The following is an 18,164-nucleotide window of genomic DNA, read 5'->3' on the forward strand; positions in this document are numbered from 1 at the left end:
CTGCTCCTTTTTTTTTTATCCTCAAGGACGTGTGGGTGGTTTCTGTTTGTTTTAGAGAGAGAGGAAGTGGGGAAAGAGAAAAACATTGATCGGTTGCCTCCTGTTCGAGCCCTGACCAAGGATCAACCTTGTAACCTACATGTGTGCTCCGACCAAGAGTGGGACCCACAGCCACCCGGCCAGGGCTCAGTGTCTTCATGTTTCAATCAGCTTCAAGATTCAATGTTTAGCCCTGGCTGGTGTGGCCCAGTGGATAGAGCATTGGCCTGCGGATCAAAGGGTCCTGGGTTCGATTCTGGTCAAGGGCACATGCCCTGGTTGCAGGCCAATCCCCAGTAGGGGGCGTGCAGGAGGCAGCCGATCCATGATTCTCTCTCATCATTGATACCTCTCTCTCTCTCTCTCTCTCTCTCTCTCCCTCTCTGAGGTCAATAAAAATCTATATTTTTTTAAATAAAAAATAAAAAAAATTCAATGTTTAGTCCCAAATGTTTGCTCCTCAGTAGGAATTAGGACAGCAGCTCCAGGGTTGCAATAGTAAAAAATATCCATGGGGCCTGAAAAGAGAAGTGGCAGCTTGCAGAGGGTTTAGGGAAAGCCCAGAGCTTTCTATCCAGTCCCCTTACTTTAACCAAGGTCCATGTGCTGTCCCCACAGCCCTGGAAAGTTCTGAGAGTCCCAGGGACACCACCGGCCTGTGCCAAGGGCAGACGGGCAGGGGGTCTCGCTGAGAAGGGGCCTGTGCAGGGGAAAGAGCCGCAGCCCGGCCAGCCCTGGCATCGCTCTGACGTGGGAAGCCGCTGATAAAAGATAAAACTCTCCCGCTTCCCCCCCCGCCCCCAAACGTCCTGTCAGTGTTCCTCAGGCACAGCAACGGCTGATTCTGTTCGACGGCTGGACGTGGCTGTTTACGAAACCCCGTTCCCCCTGAGTGACGGGTGACTGAGCGAGGCCGGGCGGGCGGCGAGCGGGAGCTGCCGGCTGCTGGGGGCCTGCAGCCCAGCCCGCGGGGCTCCCCGACAGCGGAGCGGGGAGCGCTTCCCAGGCACCAGGGGGAGAGGCCACGCGCTTTTCCACGTCCCAACGAAACGCACCGACTCCACGCCTGCTGTGGGCAAAACACCGGGAACCTGACACCCAGACCGACAACACAGGGTCCTTGCCTGCCAGCGATCTTGGGTTCCAGTCTCATGGGACGTCGGTCTGCAGACTGAAGGGTCCCGGGTTCGATTCCGGTCAGGGGCATGTACCTTGGTTGCGGGCACATCCCCAGTGGGAGGCGTGCAGGGGGCAGCTGATCGATGTTTCTCTCTCATCGACGTTTCTAACTCTCTATCCCTCTCCCTTCCTCTCTGTAAAAAAATCAATAAAATATGTTTTTTTTAGCCGGGACGGGTTTGGCTCAATGGATAGAGCGTCGGCTTGGGGACTGAAGGGCCCCGGGTTTGATTCTGGTCAAGGGCATGTCCCTTGGTTGCGGGCATATCCCCAGTAGGGGGTGTGCAAGAGGCAGCTGATCGATGATTCTCATTGATGTTTCTAACTCTCTCTCTCTCTCCCTTCCTCACTGTACAAAAATCAATAAAAGAATACCTTTTAGCATCTCACGCCTCGGTGGGTCAGCAGGACCCTCTGTGCGGACTCCGCTGGGAAGGAGTTGCTGAGGCCGCCCCCGTCAAGACCACCTTCCAGAAGAAGCAAACTGTGGTCACCAGGGCCACCCCCCGGAGGCCGGACCCTGAGTGCAAACGCAGGAAGCGGGTTCCGGAGCGCAGACCGGGTGTCGGAGCCCTCGGTGAGTGCGGATCCGGCGTGTCGGTAACAGCTCGCTGGCACCGGACGGAAAGCACACCAGCTCCGTCCCGGGTCTTGAACTGCGTCCAGGGCTATGTCATCCCCGGTGGAGGCCTCGCCGAGCAGCCGGGGACGGAGGCTGGGGGGAGCCGGGATTGGTAGCCTCACGAAATTTACTGGTTGTAGAAACAGTAAACGCGCCCCCGGGGAGGTGAGCTCAGCCGCGCCGTCCTGACAGCAGCCCCTGGTGGCCAGTTTGGGAAAACGGCTGGCTCCACGGCGGCAAGTCTGACCCTAATGAAGGCGGCCGCGGGCGGGCCAGGCAGCACCGGGCGGCTGGGGGGGCAGAAAGCCAAGCTGAGGGGCACCTCTGAGCCGCATAAATCACCCAGTCGTCAGGGGACCTGTCCTTTGCATTAAAAAAAAAAAGTCCTAGCAGGTTTGGCCCAGTAGATAGAGCGTCAGCCTACAGACTGAAGGGCCCAGGTTCAGTTCTATCTCTTCCCCTCTCCCTTCCTCTCTGAAATCAATAAACACATTATATATATGTATGCGTGTATACATATGTATATATACATATGTATATATACATATGTATATATACATACACACACACACACACATACACATATATATATTTACCTGGCTGGTTTGGCTCAGTGGATAGAGCGTCGGCCTACAGACTAAAGGGTCCCGGGTTCAATTCCCAGTCAGGACACATGCCTGGGTTTCAGGCTTAATGCCTAGTGGGGGGGTGCAGGAAGCAGCCGATCCATGATTCTCTCTCATCATTGATGTTTCTCTTTCTCTCTCTCTCTCCCCCTTTCCCTTACTCTCTGAAATCAATATATATTTTTTAAAGCAAAAACATATATATATATATATATATATATATATATATATATATATATAAATTTTTTTTTCTTAAGTATTGTCTTTCAAAAGTAGAAAAAATAGAACTTATTTCGAAAGGGCAATATAGTAACAGTTCTCAAGTTACCTTGTTCCTTTAAATAGTCCAGGAACCCGGCTTCTACACAAAATAAAGTATGTCCCGTCCACGGCCCACGCATTCCCACATACCGAATGCTAGGAATTCCTACTGCAATGTAAGGAGCATGGCAGAAACTTCTAGAAGACACTATCATTCATTCGAAGAATAAAATGAAACAGTCAAGACGGTGAGGCCCAATTTCTGATCCACATTCACAACATTTCCCTGAGATAAACAGCTCAGTGCTCCGAGGCTGACAGCTGGCTTCAAGGCCGACAGGCAGACAGGCAGGCAGACAGACAGACAGGCAGGCAGACAGATAGGCAGACAGATAGGCAGACAGGCAGACAGGCAGACAGGCAGACAGGCAGGCAGGCAGGCAGGCAGGCAGACAGGCAGGCAGACAGGCAGGCAGGCAGGCAGATTGACAGGCAGGCAGGCAGGCAGGCAGGCAGGCAGACAGGCAGGCAGATAGGCAGACAGACAGGCAGGCAGGCAGGCAGGCAGGCAGACAGGCAGGCAGACAGGCAGATAGACAGGCAGGCAGGCAGGCAGGCGGGCAGGCAGACAGGCAGGCAGGCAGGCAGATAGACAGGCAGGCAGGCAGGCGGGCAGGCAGGCGGGCAGGCAGGCAGGCAGGCAGACAGGCAGGCAGACAGGCAGATAGACAGGCAGGCAGGCAGGCGGGCAGGCAGACAGGCAGGCAGACAGGCAGACAGACAGGCAGGCAGGCAGGCAGGCAGGCGGGCAGGCAGATAGACAGGCAGACAGGCAGATAGACAGGCAGGCAGACAGGCAGGCAGACAGGCAGATAGACAGACAGGCAGGCAGGCGGGCAGGCGGGCAGGCGGGCAGGCGAGCAGGCAGACAGGCAGATAGACAGGCAGATGGGCAGGCGGGCAGACAGGCAGGCAGACAGGCAGACAGGCAGACAGGCAGACAGACAGGCAGACAGACAGGCAGACAGGCGGGCAGGCAGACAGGCAGATAGACAGGCAGACGGGCAGGCGGGCAGACAGGCAGGCAGGCAGGCAGGCAGGCAGACAGGCAGACAGACAGACAGGCAGACAGGCGGGCAGGCGGGCAGGGGGGCAGGCGGGCAGCGCGGGGAGGAACTGCTGCCCTGGCCACCTTCTCCGTAAGGTGCACGCTGTCCTCCGCCAGAGAACAATCTGGAAACAATCTGCAGGGCAGCTGCTTTCATCAACAAACTGTTTATTGTAAGAAAGTGGCTGGGTCAAAGGCTAAACGTCAACCTGAAGCGAAAGCATACGGAGCAAAAATCAACGCCGCCCCCCACCCTCCGGAGAGCCCAGGGCTGCGCCGGCCGAAGAAGGCTGAGGGACTCCCTTATTCTACACGGGGCGGGCGGAACAAAACCCCATTTCAAGGTGCAGTGGCTTTGCCCGTTATTGCAAATGGCTGTTTGTGGTCATTTTCAGAATGGCCTCGTAACGGGGGTAAACATGGCATTCAAAAGAGGCACGGAAATCAACTTCCTAAATCACTCCCCAAAGCTGCCGGGGTTCAGATCCAGCGGCTGCTTTCTGGGGTTCATTCCATGAGGACCCCGTGCCCGGGTGAGGCACCCCTCTTCCCAGACATCCGTCCCAGGAAACCGGGACGCTGGCTGCCGACGCCGCTGGCTGCCGACGGGATTACGTGAAGGAACCGCGGTTTTGGTGTGAGAGTAGTATTTGGCTGTAATTTTAAATAATGCTCTGATCTTTAGACGCACATACCCTGTTTCCCCGAAAATAAGACAGTGTCTTATATTAATTTTTGCTCCCAAAGATGCGCTAGGTCTTATTTTCAGGGGATGTCTTATTTTTCCATGAAGAAGAATACGGTACTCATTTATTGTTAAAAGAAAATAAAGGAAATGTATTACCTGTATACGGTACGGTAGTACGGTAGCTGTCAACACAAACCAGACAAACTATGAATCCTACAGTATCAAGAATTTACTCGTTTATTCAATGACAATCATGTCATCATCTTCTGAAACATCATAACAACAATCCAATTCCTGAATTTCCTGGTGAATTTCTTGTGACTCCATTTCTTTCAGAATCAGTGGACCAAATCTCTCATGTTTAGCCTAGAGAGGGCCTTATTTTAGGGGGGATGCCTTATATTTCACTCAGAAGGAAACCTGTACGTTGGTCTTATTTCCGAAGGATATCTTATTTTCGGGGAAACATGGTACTAACATATGTACAGCCCTAACCGGTTTGGCTCAGCGGATAGAGAGTCGGCCTGCGGACTGAAAGTTCCCAGGTTCGATTCCGGTCAAGGGCATGTACCTTGGTTGCGGGCACATCCCGCAATACAGGAGGTGCAGGAGGCAGCTGATCGATGTTTCTCTCTCATGGATGTTTCTAGCTCTCTATCCCTTTCCCTTTTTCTCTGTAGAAAATCAATAAAACATAATAAAATAAAATATTTACAGATGAGCGATCTGATCTGAGATTTGCTTCAAAATAACACGGGAGGAGGAGTGGGTAGGAATGGATGAGATAACACTGGCCAGAATGGAAAAGCGTGCAGTGGCTTGCTCAGCCCGCAGGGGCCAGGACATCAGTCTGTTTATTTTTTGTATGTGGGACGTTTTCTATGAAATACCGGGTGCGGCAAAAGTAGGTTTACAGCCCAGCCAGAGTGGCTCAGTGTCTGAGCATCGACCTATGAACCAGGAGGTCGAGGTTCGATTCCCGGTCAGGGCACATGCTCGGGTTACAGACTCCATTCCCAGCGTGGGGCGTGCAGGAGGCAGCCGATCCATGATTCTCTCTCATCATTGATGTTTCTCTCTCTCTCCCTCCCCCTTCTTCTCTGAAATCAATAAAAACATATTTGCTAAAGAAGGTGAATCGTTGTTTATATGGAAAAGCATACAATAATTAAAAGTAATAATACCATAATAAACTGTGTTTCATCTCGCCGGGATTGGTAGCTTAACAAAATTTACTGGTTGTAGAAAAGGCACCACCCTGAATTTTCTTATTTGTACAAGCAATTGCACGAAAGAATAAAAAATGTAAAAAATGTTTTCTTAAACGTAAGAAAAATATTAGCCTCCCCAGGCGAATTCATTCCTTCTCCATATGAGCACCTACCGCAGGATTACTAGGGGCCCAAAGAGGCTGTCTGTGGCCGAGCAGGGCCCGAGAGTGAGCAGAGCCCTTAATTCCGGGTCGCCCGCCGGAGACGCAGGGAGAGGTACTTAGGGTCCCCGCCCCATCCTGCGCCCCTGACTGCAGCCGGAGTCTGTCAGACACAGGGCCACACGGCGGGGCAGTGGTGGGAGCGCACTGCGGAGCACGAGGGTTTCCGTGAGCTGGGAAGAGAACCTCGGATCTGATCACACATGATCAGAATTTTGAAAAGCACACCGGTTTGCACATCTGAGGCTGCTACACTGTGTGGCATTGAAAACCTAAGTCAACGGGAAGACTGGTTGGAGAAAGCGCCTGACGTAAGACAAAGCAGAAGCACAACTTCCTTTCGTTGTGCTGAAATGAGCCGTGGGCGGAGGTCATCAGATTGTTCCAGTTTAAAATGAAAATGGCTATGATCACAAATTCTTAGAAAAGAATGCATCAAAGGAACTACTTAAAAATAATTTTTTAAAAAAATTTGTGTGTGTGCGTTGTTTTTGTTTGTTTGTTTGCTTTGCATCTATTGTAGTTGCTCTCCTGGGACCAGCGTGGCACTGCAGAGTCCGGGGAAAGATGTGCAAGGTCATTCCATCGGCCCTCCCCCAACCGAAGAGGGAAGGCGAGGGGCTGAGGACGCAGAGGCGGTGGCTGTCCTTCCAAAGCCGTCGTCTGTGACACCCACTCACGAACCCGAGCCGCCGGCTCCCACCATCACGGGGGAAAGTGCTCTCGGAGAGAAGGAGCTTCACAACGAAGACATTTCACCTTTAAAGCGTTTTATGGGCTGAACAGCCAAAAACATAAAATAAAACCCCACCTGTAAATCATCGCGTATACCGAGGTTGCCATGGAAAGCGGCAGTCTAGAATAATCTAGGCAATTCTAGGCTGGAGGAGTCTGGCCATGCCCCTCGCCCACCCCGTCCCCCCAGAAAAGGAACCATAATTTTTTCATTTATGAAAACCACGATTGACAGTTTTCCTTTAAAAGACGTATTTCCTTAGTTACCAAGCCCGAACGCGGGGAGGGAGGGAGGGAGGACAGGGGCCTCACTCGGTCACTGTGGGCCCTGGGCCCTGGGCTCCCCCCCACCCCCGGACACACGCAGGGAGACACAGAGCTCACAGCCACCCACCAAACCCCGCTGCGGGCGGTGTCGCCGGAGAGCCCGTTTCCCTGGTTCTAGTTCCGCAGCCGCCCAGCCCTTCCCCGGAGCTTTAGGAAAACAAACATGAGAGCAGACGTCTTTATGTTCATGTCAACATGAGAAAGACTCAGCACACCGAGGACTAGACATTAACCCACTGCACGCCGTAAGCGCTGTACACTCAGGCGGCGGCCTTCCCCACACGCCATGCACGTCTAAAAAAGAAAAAGCTTTCCCTCAGTGGCAGCCCTGGCAGCTTCAAAATCGTTTTCCGTAGCTGAAACCGGTTTAGCTCAGTGGATAGAGCATCGGTCTGTGGACTGAAAGGTCCCAGGTTCGATTCCGGTCAAGGGCATGTACATTGGTTGCGGGCACATCCCTGGTAGGGGGTGTGCAAGAGGCAGCTGGTCGATGTTTCTCTCTCATCTCTCATCGACGTTTCTAGCTCTCTATCTCTCTCCCTCCCTCCTCTCTGTAAAATACCAATAAAATATATTAATAAATAAATAAAATAAAATCGTTTTCCGTGAGAATTTTCAGCTGAAAATATTCAAGAACACCCAAATGGTGAGTAATCTATTTCTTTTCATAACATTCACTGCAAATTGCTTTTTTAAATTAAATTTAAAACGTCGTGGCGTGTGGGGATGGTTTCCGTCGGACGGGTGGCGGCGAACTGGGTAGAAGATGGCCTAGGGACCACGGTGCCGGCTGCAGGGCGCCGCGCGGCTGCCGGGGGGGTGTGAGCGGGGAGCCAGTGGCAGTGGTGACACCCATGTTCTCAGCTTCAGAAAGGGACACCACGCAGGGACGGTGCAGAGGACAACAGGAGCCCGCGGTCCTGGCCCGTGGCCTCGCCGGCCCTCGGTGCCGGGCAGGTGCATCTACTGAGGAGCAGCGACGGGGCCGGGACGAGAACAAAATGAAGGAAATGGCTCACACCCTCCCGTCTCCAAGAGAAAGAGATTGACGGGTGGACAGACAGACAGACCGACCAACCGACCGACCAACAGACCTGGGCGGAGCCTCCCGCTGCCCCTCTGCTGGCGGCTCTCAGAGGAAGCCAGAGAGGCCTTCCCCTGCCGGCCGGCCCCCGGGACCCGCACAGGGAGCCACTGCAGAGGGTTCGACGCCACACAGCTCCACACATGGCCCGTCCGTCTCGAAGTCCAGAAACACCACGAATGTTTAATTCCCGAGCAGCGTTCTCGGGGATTAGCATGGATGCAATCTCCAGGAGCCCCACCTGTCAGGCAGACCTCGGAAAGGGAAGGACCAGTCACCCAGGGAAGGGCAGGTCCCGGCCGCAGCCTCGCTGAGCGAGAGCCATGCTCCGAGGACAGGGCACCTTGTGCCCTGCGACCTCGGCTCCACGCCTGATCGAGGCCACAAGGAAAGTGCAGGCCGTGGATTGGATCAGACTCTCCCACCGGCCCGGTGTGGCTCCCGCCCGGTGCCTGACCTCCCACCCCGATGCCTGCCCTCCCGCCCGATGTCCGCCCTCCCACCAGCCCGGTGTGGCTCCCGCCCGTTGCCTGCCCTCCCACCAGCCCGGTGCGGCTCCCGCCCCGGCTGCCTTTTTCCGACGTGGGAGACAGAGTCTGCCCCGAAGACCAGGACGCGACCAGACTCCAGAACCAGCTCCTATCTGCTTTCCCGGAGCTCCCGCCACGGCCCGGCCCGCACACGTGGCAGCGATTAGGGCCTGGTGTTCGGCGAGAAACACTGGGTCCGGTGACTCTTTCCTCCAGAGGAGCCCGCTCCCGTCCACAAACCTGGCCTGCGCCAAGGTGGATGGAAACAGTCCGAGGGAGTCACACCGCCTCCGAGACAGGCCGCTACCCGAGGTCCCGGCCACTCAGACCGGCTGCCTTCCCCAGGCCAGCCAGCAAGAGAACCCCCAAACCCACCACCCCCCCAAGGTGGGCCTGCTTCCCCACGCGTCCGCTCAGCCTTCGCCTGGACGGCAGCCAGGGACACACTCCGCAGGCGCGGCTCTGACACATCCCTGTGGGAGCGAGATTCTAAGAAGACAGTCCATACAGTAGCTGAAAAGCCTCCCCCCAAAAATAAATAAAAGATAAATAGAAGAATAAAATACAGGCAGCTAAGGAAGCCATCCCACCTGTCATTCCTTCCTTCCTTCCTTTGCTTCAGTGTCAAAACCCACTGTGCCACCTGTGCCGCAGGTATTGTGCTGGGTACCGGGAGGCCGGTTAAAAGGAACAAAAAGCACCGCTGAGGGGAGAGAAGAAGGGGGGACGGGGAGGAAAAGGCCGTGCAAACAGCCATCATCGCCGGGCAGCTTGACAGGCTCCTTTCATCTGCAGCTGGCCCGCCGGCCGGTACAGCCGCCACGCCGCTCGGCGCTGTCAGAGCCGCTCAGGCCGCACCCGGGGCTCCACGTCTCCCCGGGATCCGAACCCCGTCTCTGAGCTGCGCTCGGAGTAACTCCAGGAGTCCCCTCCCTGCACGTTCCAGCCGCAGGACGAGGATTAGAGGCGAAGGGAGGAAGCGTTCCGTACCAGACACCGCGCCAGAGAAACACCCCGAGAACGTGAGGAATTCGGCGTCAGACTGAGGCTCTCCCCGGCCCCACGCCCGGGGCCGCCGTGGATCGGAGGCCTTCGGTGAGCTGTAAGCAGTGCTGTGACATGAGAAGGCCCCTCGTGTTCCGGACACCCCCTCGGCGAGCTCACACGCCTAGCAGGCGCGCGGGGCTGGCTGCAGGGAGTGGCCGGTAGCAGAAGGAAGAATCAGAACCGCACGCTGCGATTTAGGCTAAGGTTCTTCCTAAAGCAGCCGGCATCAGCGGGGAATTCCGGTGGAAGGGACTGGGCAGGGATTTTCTGACATGTTCACAACTACCGAACTATCATGATCAATAATGTGGCTGTTATTGGGGGCGGGGTGGGGGGGAGGTGTCAAGGCAAATGATTTGGAGCTGAATCAAATCGAAATGTGAGACTAGTTTCTGTCTTTTTTAAAAATATATTTCATTAAAATTTTTTTTTTTTTTTACAGAGATGGAGAGGGATAGAGAGTTAGAAACATCGATGAGAGAGAAACATCGATCAGCTGCCTCCTACACACCCCCTCCTACTCGGGATGTGCCTGCAACCAACGTACATGCCCTTGACGGGAATCGAACCTGAGACCTTTCAGTCCACAGGCCAATGCTCTATCCACTGAGCCACACGGGTCAGGGCTGGTTTCTGTCGTTAAGCCTATCTGATCCATCCCCATTCCCACCCCGCCAGCCACGCACACAGACAGGGTGACTTTCCGCCGGCTGCTCTAACAACAAACCCGGCTGTCACTTCTTGTTACAGTGACTCCTTGACCCCGAGGCAAAGGAACCACACGCCCCTCGAGAGGCTGCCAGCATCCTGCCTGCTTCCCTCAGGTCCCCCCGCGTCAGCCATCAGCCGGAGGAATGCTCCAGACACCACAGCTCTGCGGCTTCAGAAAGAGGGGGGTGTCCCAGGGGAAGGGGCGAGCTGGGTGGTTGGGCATTGTCCCTCCCTCCATCTCCTCCTCTCCTCCTCTTCCTCCTCCTCCTCTCTCTCCTCCTCCCCCCTATCAGGCTGGGGGATGGAAAGGGTCCCAGGCAGCTGCTGTGCAGGGGGCGGCTGAGGCTCTGTCCACACCAATGGGGTTCCTGCACCGTGTGGGGCAGACCCCACAGGCGGCCACGGCACACCCGCTTCCTTCTGCCCTGCCCCTGGCAGAAAACAAAATGGAAGCAAGAGGGGGCGTTTCTCGGATGGACTGTAGGTTCGAAAATGGAAAGAGCTGTTTTTTCTATAAAATCGGTGATGCTCACAAACACACTCACGTCCCCACAATAAAGGCATCTTCCTGCTGACTTCTCGTCACAATGGCAGGACGGGTGGTGGCCGCCCCGAAATCCCTCTCCTCAGAACCCTGGGGTCCAGCGTGTGGTGCTCCACCCACACCCCAGAAAGGGGGTCACCTGCCGGGAAGGACTCCCCGTTAGGTGTCAGCGTGAGTGTGGTCCTCTGAGAAACAGTTCATGGAGTTCTGAACAGCTGCAGCCCTGACCGGTGTGGCCCAGGTTCGATTCCGGTCAAGGGCATGTTCCTTGGTTGCAGGCACATCCCCAGTAGGGAGTGTGCAGGAGGCAGCTGATCGATGTTTCTCTCTCATTGATGTTTCTAGCTCTCTACCCATCTCCCTTCCTTTCTGTAAAAAATCAATGAAATATATTTTTTTAAAAAAGAAGAAAGAAAAGAAATGGCTGCATCCAAGCAGCGGGGAGGAGAGGCGCTCCAATCATGACCCGGAAGGCCCTCCCACCCCCAGGAGCTGGGACATCTAGGGCCTGAGAGCCAAAATCAAGCCTAACAGCCCCTCACCAGTGCGAGTCATTTACTAACAAAGCTAACACTTTCATACAATTAGTACAGATGTCAAACGTTAAACCAAGATCAACATCTATATGGGACTTCTCTTTTAAATATCTGTTTATTGCCGAAACCGGTTTGGCTCAGTGGTAGAGCATCGGTCTGCAGACTGAAGGGTCCCAGGTTCGATTCCGGTCAAGGGCATGTATGTTGGTTGCGGGCACATCCCCGGTAGGGGGTGTGCAGGAGGCAGCTGGTCGATGTTTCTCTCTCATCGACGTTTCTAGCTCTCTATCCCTCTCTCCTCCTCTCTGTAAAAAATCAATAAAATATATTAAAATATATATATATATATATATATATATATATATATATATATACAGTATCTGTTTATTGATTTCGGAGAGTGAAGGAGAGAGAGAAACATCAATGATGAGAGAGAATCATTGACTGGCTGCCTCCTGCACAGCCCCCCCTGGGGATCGAGCCCTCAGCCCAGGGGATGTGCCCTTGACTGGAATCAAACCGGGACCCTTCAGTCCTCGAAGGCCATCGCTCTATCCATGAAGCCAGACCAGCCAGGGTGATATGGGACTTCTTGCCTCTTATTCAAGTGTTGACCATTTATGGAATGCCTTCAAAGTCTACTGACATAGAGTAATTTGGTTTTTAATTTTTAATAACTGGGTTTGCTCTTTATAAAAACAATACAGGTGCATTGTAGAAAATTTGAAAAATACAACAAATGTGTTAAAAGCTTATTAAAATCGCTCTTAGCCCACCACCCAAAAATACACCATACATGTACTGTATTTCCTTCCAGTCTTTTTTCTGTGGGTATACGTGTGGGGTGTGCATGTGCTCATGTGTTTTACTGGTTTACTTTGACAGATCATAAATTCGCTGAGGCCCGAATCTCAATCCCGCCCCCGGGAGGTTCGAGGAACTGGCGAGACCCGGTCAGAGAGGAGGTACGCTCGGCCACCAGGCGTCTGCCCCCCAGGAGCTGGCTGCCCGGTCTGATCACGCCCGGTGACACCGCAAAGCCATGCTGGCTGGATTTTACAGCGGAAATCGCGCTGTTCTGTGGCGTTTGGGTGTCGCTGAGGGTCTCGGAACACACTCCTGGCAAGTACCGAGGGCCAAGTGCACTCCAGGCCTATTTTTCTGCTCGGATCCCGTGCCGGCCTCTCTCATTCACATCACAGGCATGTGGAAGCACGAGGTGCCTCATAAATCTTGCGCTCTGTTCGCCATAAAGAGCGGGCGTCTGGGCACCACACTGTGTAAACACAGCTGGCACGCAGGAACACTGTTTAGATAGCCGGTGTGTGTGTTTGGTTCTTTCATATTCCATCCTGGAACGGCACCCTGTACACAGTCCACGGTGAATGGAAGATGAATATTATGAACTGTGACCCTGAAATAATCTCACGGGCCCAGGAGGAAGTGTCACCAGCATCATGGAAAACTACTAAATTACACTGTGGAGCCAGACTGCGATCGAGGGAGAAAAGCACTTTATGGGGCCAGGGTGTCTGTCTGTTCACCCGGCAGCCTGGCTCAGCAGCGACACCGTGTGGTCACAGCGCATTTTACAGGAAGCGGCCGGCACAGGCATGGACTGGGAAGGCAGGGGATGAACCCAAGGGTGGGCTGCGTGTCACACCCCAGGATGCCAGGACGCCAGGAACCTCTCCACTGCCAACTTGGTTCCATGGGGATCCGTGAGGCCTACTGAGAAGGCTGCAGGAAAGCAAAGCAGATGGAAAGCATTCTAGTCCCAACCTGCCATCCGTCGCTACAAACACTGAGCCCCAGCACACGCCCAGAAGCTGTTCTGAAACGCCTCCGCCTCAAGAGAGGAGCAGAAACCCCCCAGCCACCCCAGAAGCCCATCTTGGCGGGCAAGCAGCCACCTTGGCACTCGTGTACAGAACGTGTGTGCCAGGAAAACACACTATGCAGCCCTGAAGTCCTTCCTTCCCGTCCACAGCAGAGACCAATCTTCTGGGAGAAATTAATAAACACTAAGAAACGAGGACACTGACGAAACCGGTGTGGCTCAGTGGATAGAGCATCGGCCTGCGGACTGAAAGGTCCCAGGTTCGACTCCGGTCAAGGGCATGTACCTTGGTTGCAGGCACATCCCCAGTAGGGGGTGTGCAAGAGGCAGCTGATCAATGATTCTTTCATCAATGTTTCTAACTCTCTATCCCTCTCTCTTCCCCTCTGTAAAAAGTCAATAAAAATATATTTAAAATAAAAAGAAACGAGGATACGCACTCCCTCGCTCAGTTCCTCGGGCTCCCAAAGTGAATCAACTCAGAGGGAAGCAGGTGGGAGGGAGAGCAGCCCACAGAAGAGACATCTAAGATCAACCAGAACAAGTGGAGACTCGATGAGACGTGGGCGCTGATGGATAAGACCCTGCCCCAAAGTCCGCTGTGTCCGGGGGCTGGCGGCCTGCGGTCTGTGTGCAGCACCTGTGTAGGTGTCGGCAGAACGAACATGTGCTTTAATCTGGTTCAGGCATCGCCCACCCATGGCTTGTGGACAGGGGCCACCATCCACAGGGGCACATGGTCCCCCGCCCCCGGGCAGTGGCAAGAAGCTGAAGGGCCAGAGGAGGAAGCACCCGCTGGGTGTTGTCAGGTGAGCACGTGTCCGATCCAAAGCCTTCGGTATCTCAGGTCACACCCACCCTAAGGGAGACCCAGGTAAAGCCGCGAGCCCCAAACTTCTGCTCACAGCAAGATAACCGGGTGCCCTGCTCCTCCACTGCTCTGAGAGTCTACAGGCCCCTGTCCCGAGACCAGCACGGTCAGAACTCCCGGGCAAGGTCAGGGAGCGCGGACAAGGGCAAGCCCTGGTCTGTCTTTCTCCCTGGCCCTGAGCCTCCGGGGAAGGCAGGCACCTCCTCATGTCCCCTCAGCCCTCCATGCCCAGGAAAGGAGGGAGGGGGTCTGTCCCGTGTCCACGTGGCTCTGCCCCTCCTGCCAGGTGGCAGGTCTGTAGGGGGGTCATCTACAAGGCGGGAGCTCTGAGGACCAGTTTGATTTGATACTTTTTTATACCACCAGATGGATGGAGGGGGTGCTTCTTGCCTCTTATTCAAGTGTTGACCATTTATGCAGTGCCTTATCAACGGAACACACCAAACAGATAAATGACAGTGAGCTCTGATTTCCTGAGATGCAGGTGCAGACAAAAGTCATACCATTAATTCTCAGGAGCACCCATTAAAAAGTGTGCAAACTGACTGGACCCCGTGCAATGAAAAAGCAATCTATAATATTAAAAGCATAATATGCTAATTAGACTGGACAGCCAGACGACCTTCCAGATGTCCTTCTGGGCGATCTTCCGGACAAAACCATGGCTTTGAGGGCCAAGGCAAGCTGAGGCAGCTGCAAGAAGTTCGTGCATCGGAACTCTAGTCCTATATAATAAAGGCTTAATACGCTAAGTGTCCGGTCATCCAGTCGTCCGTTCAACCAAGCAAAGCGTAATATGTTAATAATATGCTAAGGCCATTCAACCACTCACTATGATGTGCACTGACCAGCAGGGGGCAGACGCTTCGACCGGTAGGTTAGCTTGCTGCTGGAGTCCGATCGGGACTGAGCAAGACGGGCCGGACAGGCCTGGAGCCCTCCCCTGGTCCCTCCCTGGCTGGCCAACCTCTCGCATTCCTCCAGGGCCCCGGCTGTGCACTTGTGGGGTCACTCAGTCTGGCCTGCACCCTCTTGCAATCCGGGACACCTCAGGAGATCTTAAGAGAGCAGGTTTCGGCCCAATCCTGCAGGCCAGGCTGAGGAACCCCACTGGTGCACGAATTCATGCACTGGGCCTCTAGTAAAACAATGTTCTTACATGAAAAAAAAGCACCTGCTGCTTTATTGATTTTTAAATTAAAATCATTATCTATATCACCGGTCACTTGTTAGAAACACTAGACACCGGTGACTTAACCTCTCAACAATCTAATCTTAATATTAATAACTGTATTCTTGCCCTAGCCGGGTTTGCTCAGTGGATAGAGCTTTGGCTTGTGGACTGAAGGGTCCAGTTTGATTCCGGCCAAGAGTGCATGCCCAAGTTGTGGCTCAATCCCCAGTAGGGGGCGTACAGGAGACAGACGATCTATGATTCTCCCTCATCATTGATGTTTCTCTCTCTCTCTCCCTCACTCTCCCTTCCTCTCTGAAACCAATAAAGAAATCTATTTTAAAAACAACAATAATAATTGTACTCTTTAAACAGAACTTCCACGTACGCTATTTCATCTAGTCCCCAAGTTCTCCTACAAAACATCCTCCTCTTAAATGCCCCAGATGGTGTTCTGTCTTCTCCACGGAGGCTCACAGCTCTGCTCTGCTCTGCACAGAAGTTTGCCGCGGGGCAGAGTAATCCACGGAGAGCGCCGCCTCCTCTGAACGCTGGGGGAGGAGACAGAGTGCTTCTCCCCAGGGGAAGCGGGTGATGGCGGTGTTTAGACTCACCTGGGCTCGAATGCGTTTGCTGAATCTGCACGGTCACGTCACTCAACTCACCCTTCCCCTGTTTAGGGAAGGCGACAGACATAGACCCACGAAACAGTCTGCCACAACGAATAAGAAACTGACAGCTTGGCCAGAAGCCTCGCCTGGGCTTAGCCACCCGCTCACACCAGATACCAACCACGGCATCCACGGCAGGCAGACGCCAGGCCAGGAAAACCCCCACAGGCAAGCCAGGCTCAGGCCCTCTCCTGTGAGACGCAGCTAGGACCGGCCACAAGGTGGCAGGCGTCAGCACAGAAACAAAGCAAAAGGGGGAATTTCCCTGCCAGAGATTCTCGGAGAACGGTCCAAATCAAACGGCATAACGTTTAATCCCACGTGCATACGCTGTGGTTTCCCAGGACCTCCCGGCACATGAACAGTGGCCCTTTTCCCCTTAACGTGGGGAGGGCCAGAGTTTTAACACTTAACACCCTCTAAATTCTAACGGCCTTCCCTCCCCTCCCTGTGATGCAAATGCCAAATACATCAGCTATCCTTGGACATCTTTGGGATTGCTCAGAGGCCCACATAGAAAGATCAGAAATAGAAATCAGGGTGGAAGCCCACTGCCACGGACGCGTCAGGACACAGCTGGCCATTCCTGTTGCTGCTGTTGTTCATCCTTGCCCGAGAATATTTTCCCATTGACTTTCAGGGAGAGTGGGAGAGAGAGGGAAAGACAGAGAGGAACACTGATGTGAGAGAGACACAGGGATCGGTTGCCTCCTGCACAAGCCCAACGAGGGCCTGTGCTAGAGAGGAGCCCGCAACCAAGGTACGTGCATTTGACCGGAATCAAACCCGGGACCCTTTGGTCCGTAGGCCAACGCGCTACCCACTGGGCCACACCGGCCCGGGCCAGGGCGACCGTTTTGAGAAGGCCACCTCGGTGCACCCCCCTGCTGAGCACTCACCTCGGCCGCTGGCAGCAGGTGGAGCGGCGTTAAGGCGGGAACGCGCTGCGCGTCACAGCGGAGGCCGAGGGCACGCAGGATCTCCTTCAGGACCTCGTACCGCCTCTCGTTGCTGGACTTGAGCAGGTTGAAGTCTTCCTCGGTCTGCACGACGGAGGAGTCGGGAGGCAGTTCCAGGTGCACCTGTGGGGGAAGCACCACTTCATGAGGGGGGGGGGCACTCAGAACATTCACAAAGCAGTGTCTCTGCCAGTGTTTGTGGCTGTGAACCCTTCTGATTACTGACACGATAGAGCTTTTGAGCCTGCACATGTAAAGAGCAACGCCAAGCAAATAAGAAGACTCAGAAGAGCCCACGATCACCGTGGCTGTAGGGCCGAGAGGCCGTGGGGCACATGACCCAGGACGGTCATCCAACTCTTTCAGGTCCCAGCTCTCACCGCTGACCCGTCTGGGGAGCTTGGGCAGGTCACTGAACTTGGTGACCAGTACGTGACGGACCAACACTGAGAAGTACGGGCGTGCTGGGACCCTCGAGGAGTGGCCACGGGGTCCTGCGGGAAGCCCCCCTCTGCCTGGTGGCCGTCACCGCCGGGAAGCAGCCAGGAAGGAATGGAAACAGCGCCGCCTGTCAATGAACGGTCTGTGTCTCCCTACAGAGGAACGTTCCAGAACCCACAGCTCCTCCAGAGCGGATTCTGACAAGGCGTTCCGAGGGAGGGGACACCCCCCCTCATCTAGTGAGTGATGCAGCCAACACCGGACCAGGCCCAGGACAGCCCCCCTCAGAGGACACAAGCGATGTCCACAGCCGTGGGCGAGACGCTGCCGTGACAAGGTGACAAAGAAAAAACTCCATTTCTGTGTGGTGTCAGCTGGGCACTAGGCTGACTGGAGCGATCGTTCATAGGTTATATAAATGTCTCACCACTGCCTGTCTATCCAAATCTAATATGTCAACCATACCTGAAAATTTGGCATTTTTAAACAAAATTAATACTAAAAAAAATACAGCCCTAACCGGTTTGGCTCAGTGGAAAGAATCGGCCTGCGGACTGAAAGGTCCCAGGTTCGATTCTGGTCAAGGGCATGTACGTTGGTTACAGGCACATCCCCAGTAAGGGTTGTGCAGGAGGCAGCTGATCGATGTTTCTCTCTCATCAATGTTTCTAACTCTCTCTCCCTCTCCCTTCCTCTCTGTAAAAAATTAAATAAAATATACATATATATATATATATAT

The 18,164-nt window shown here is 54.1% G+C and overlaps 1 protein-coding gene across 3 annotated transcripts in view; it reads right to left on the reverse strand.

Annotated features, from left to right (window-relative positions):
* Positions 1–18,164, reverse strand: part of HLCS (holocarboxylase synthetase) — a 154,166-nt gene that overhangs the window by 116,492 nt on the left and 19,510 nt on the right. For all 3 annotated transcript variants that reach the window (XM_045585227.1, XM_036445820.2, XM_045585226.1), the window contains one exon: positions 16,925–17,107. In XM_045585227.1, the coding sequence (XP_045441183.1) occupies positions 16,925–17,107 (183 nt within the window). The remainder of the gene's footprint in view (positions 1–16,924; positions 17,108–18,164) is intronic.

The sequence above is a fragment of the Pipistrellus kuhlii genome, unplaced genomic scaffold, assembly GCF_014108245.1.
Source record: "Pipistrellus kuhlii isolate mPipKuh1 unplaced genomic scaffold, mPipKuh1.p scaffold_m20_p_2, whole genome shotgun sequence".
NCBI classification, from domain to species: Eukaryota; Metazoa; Chordata; class Mammalia; order Chiroptera; family Vespertilionidae; genus Pipistrellus; species Pipistrellus kuhlii.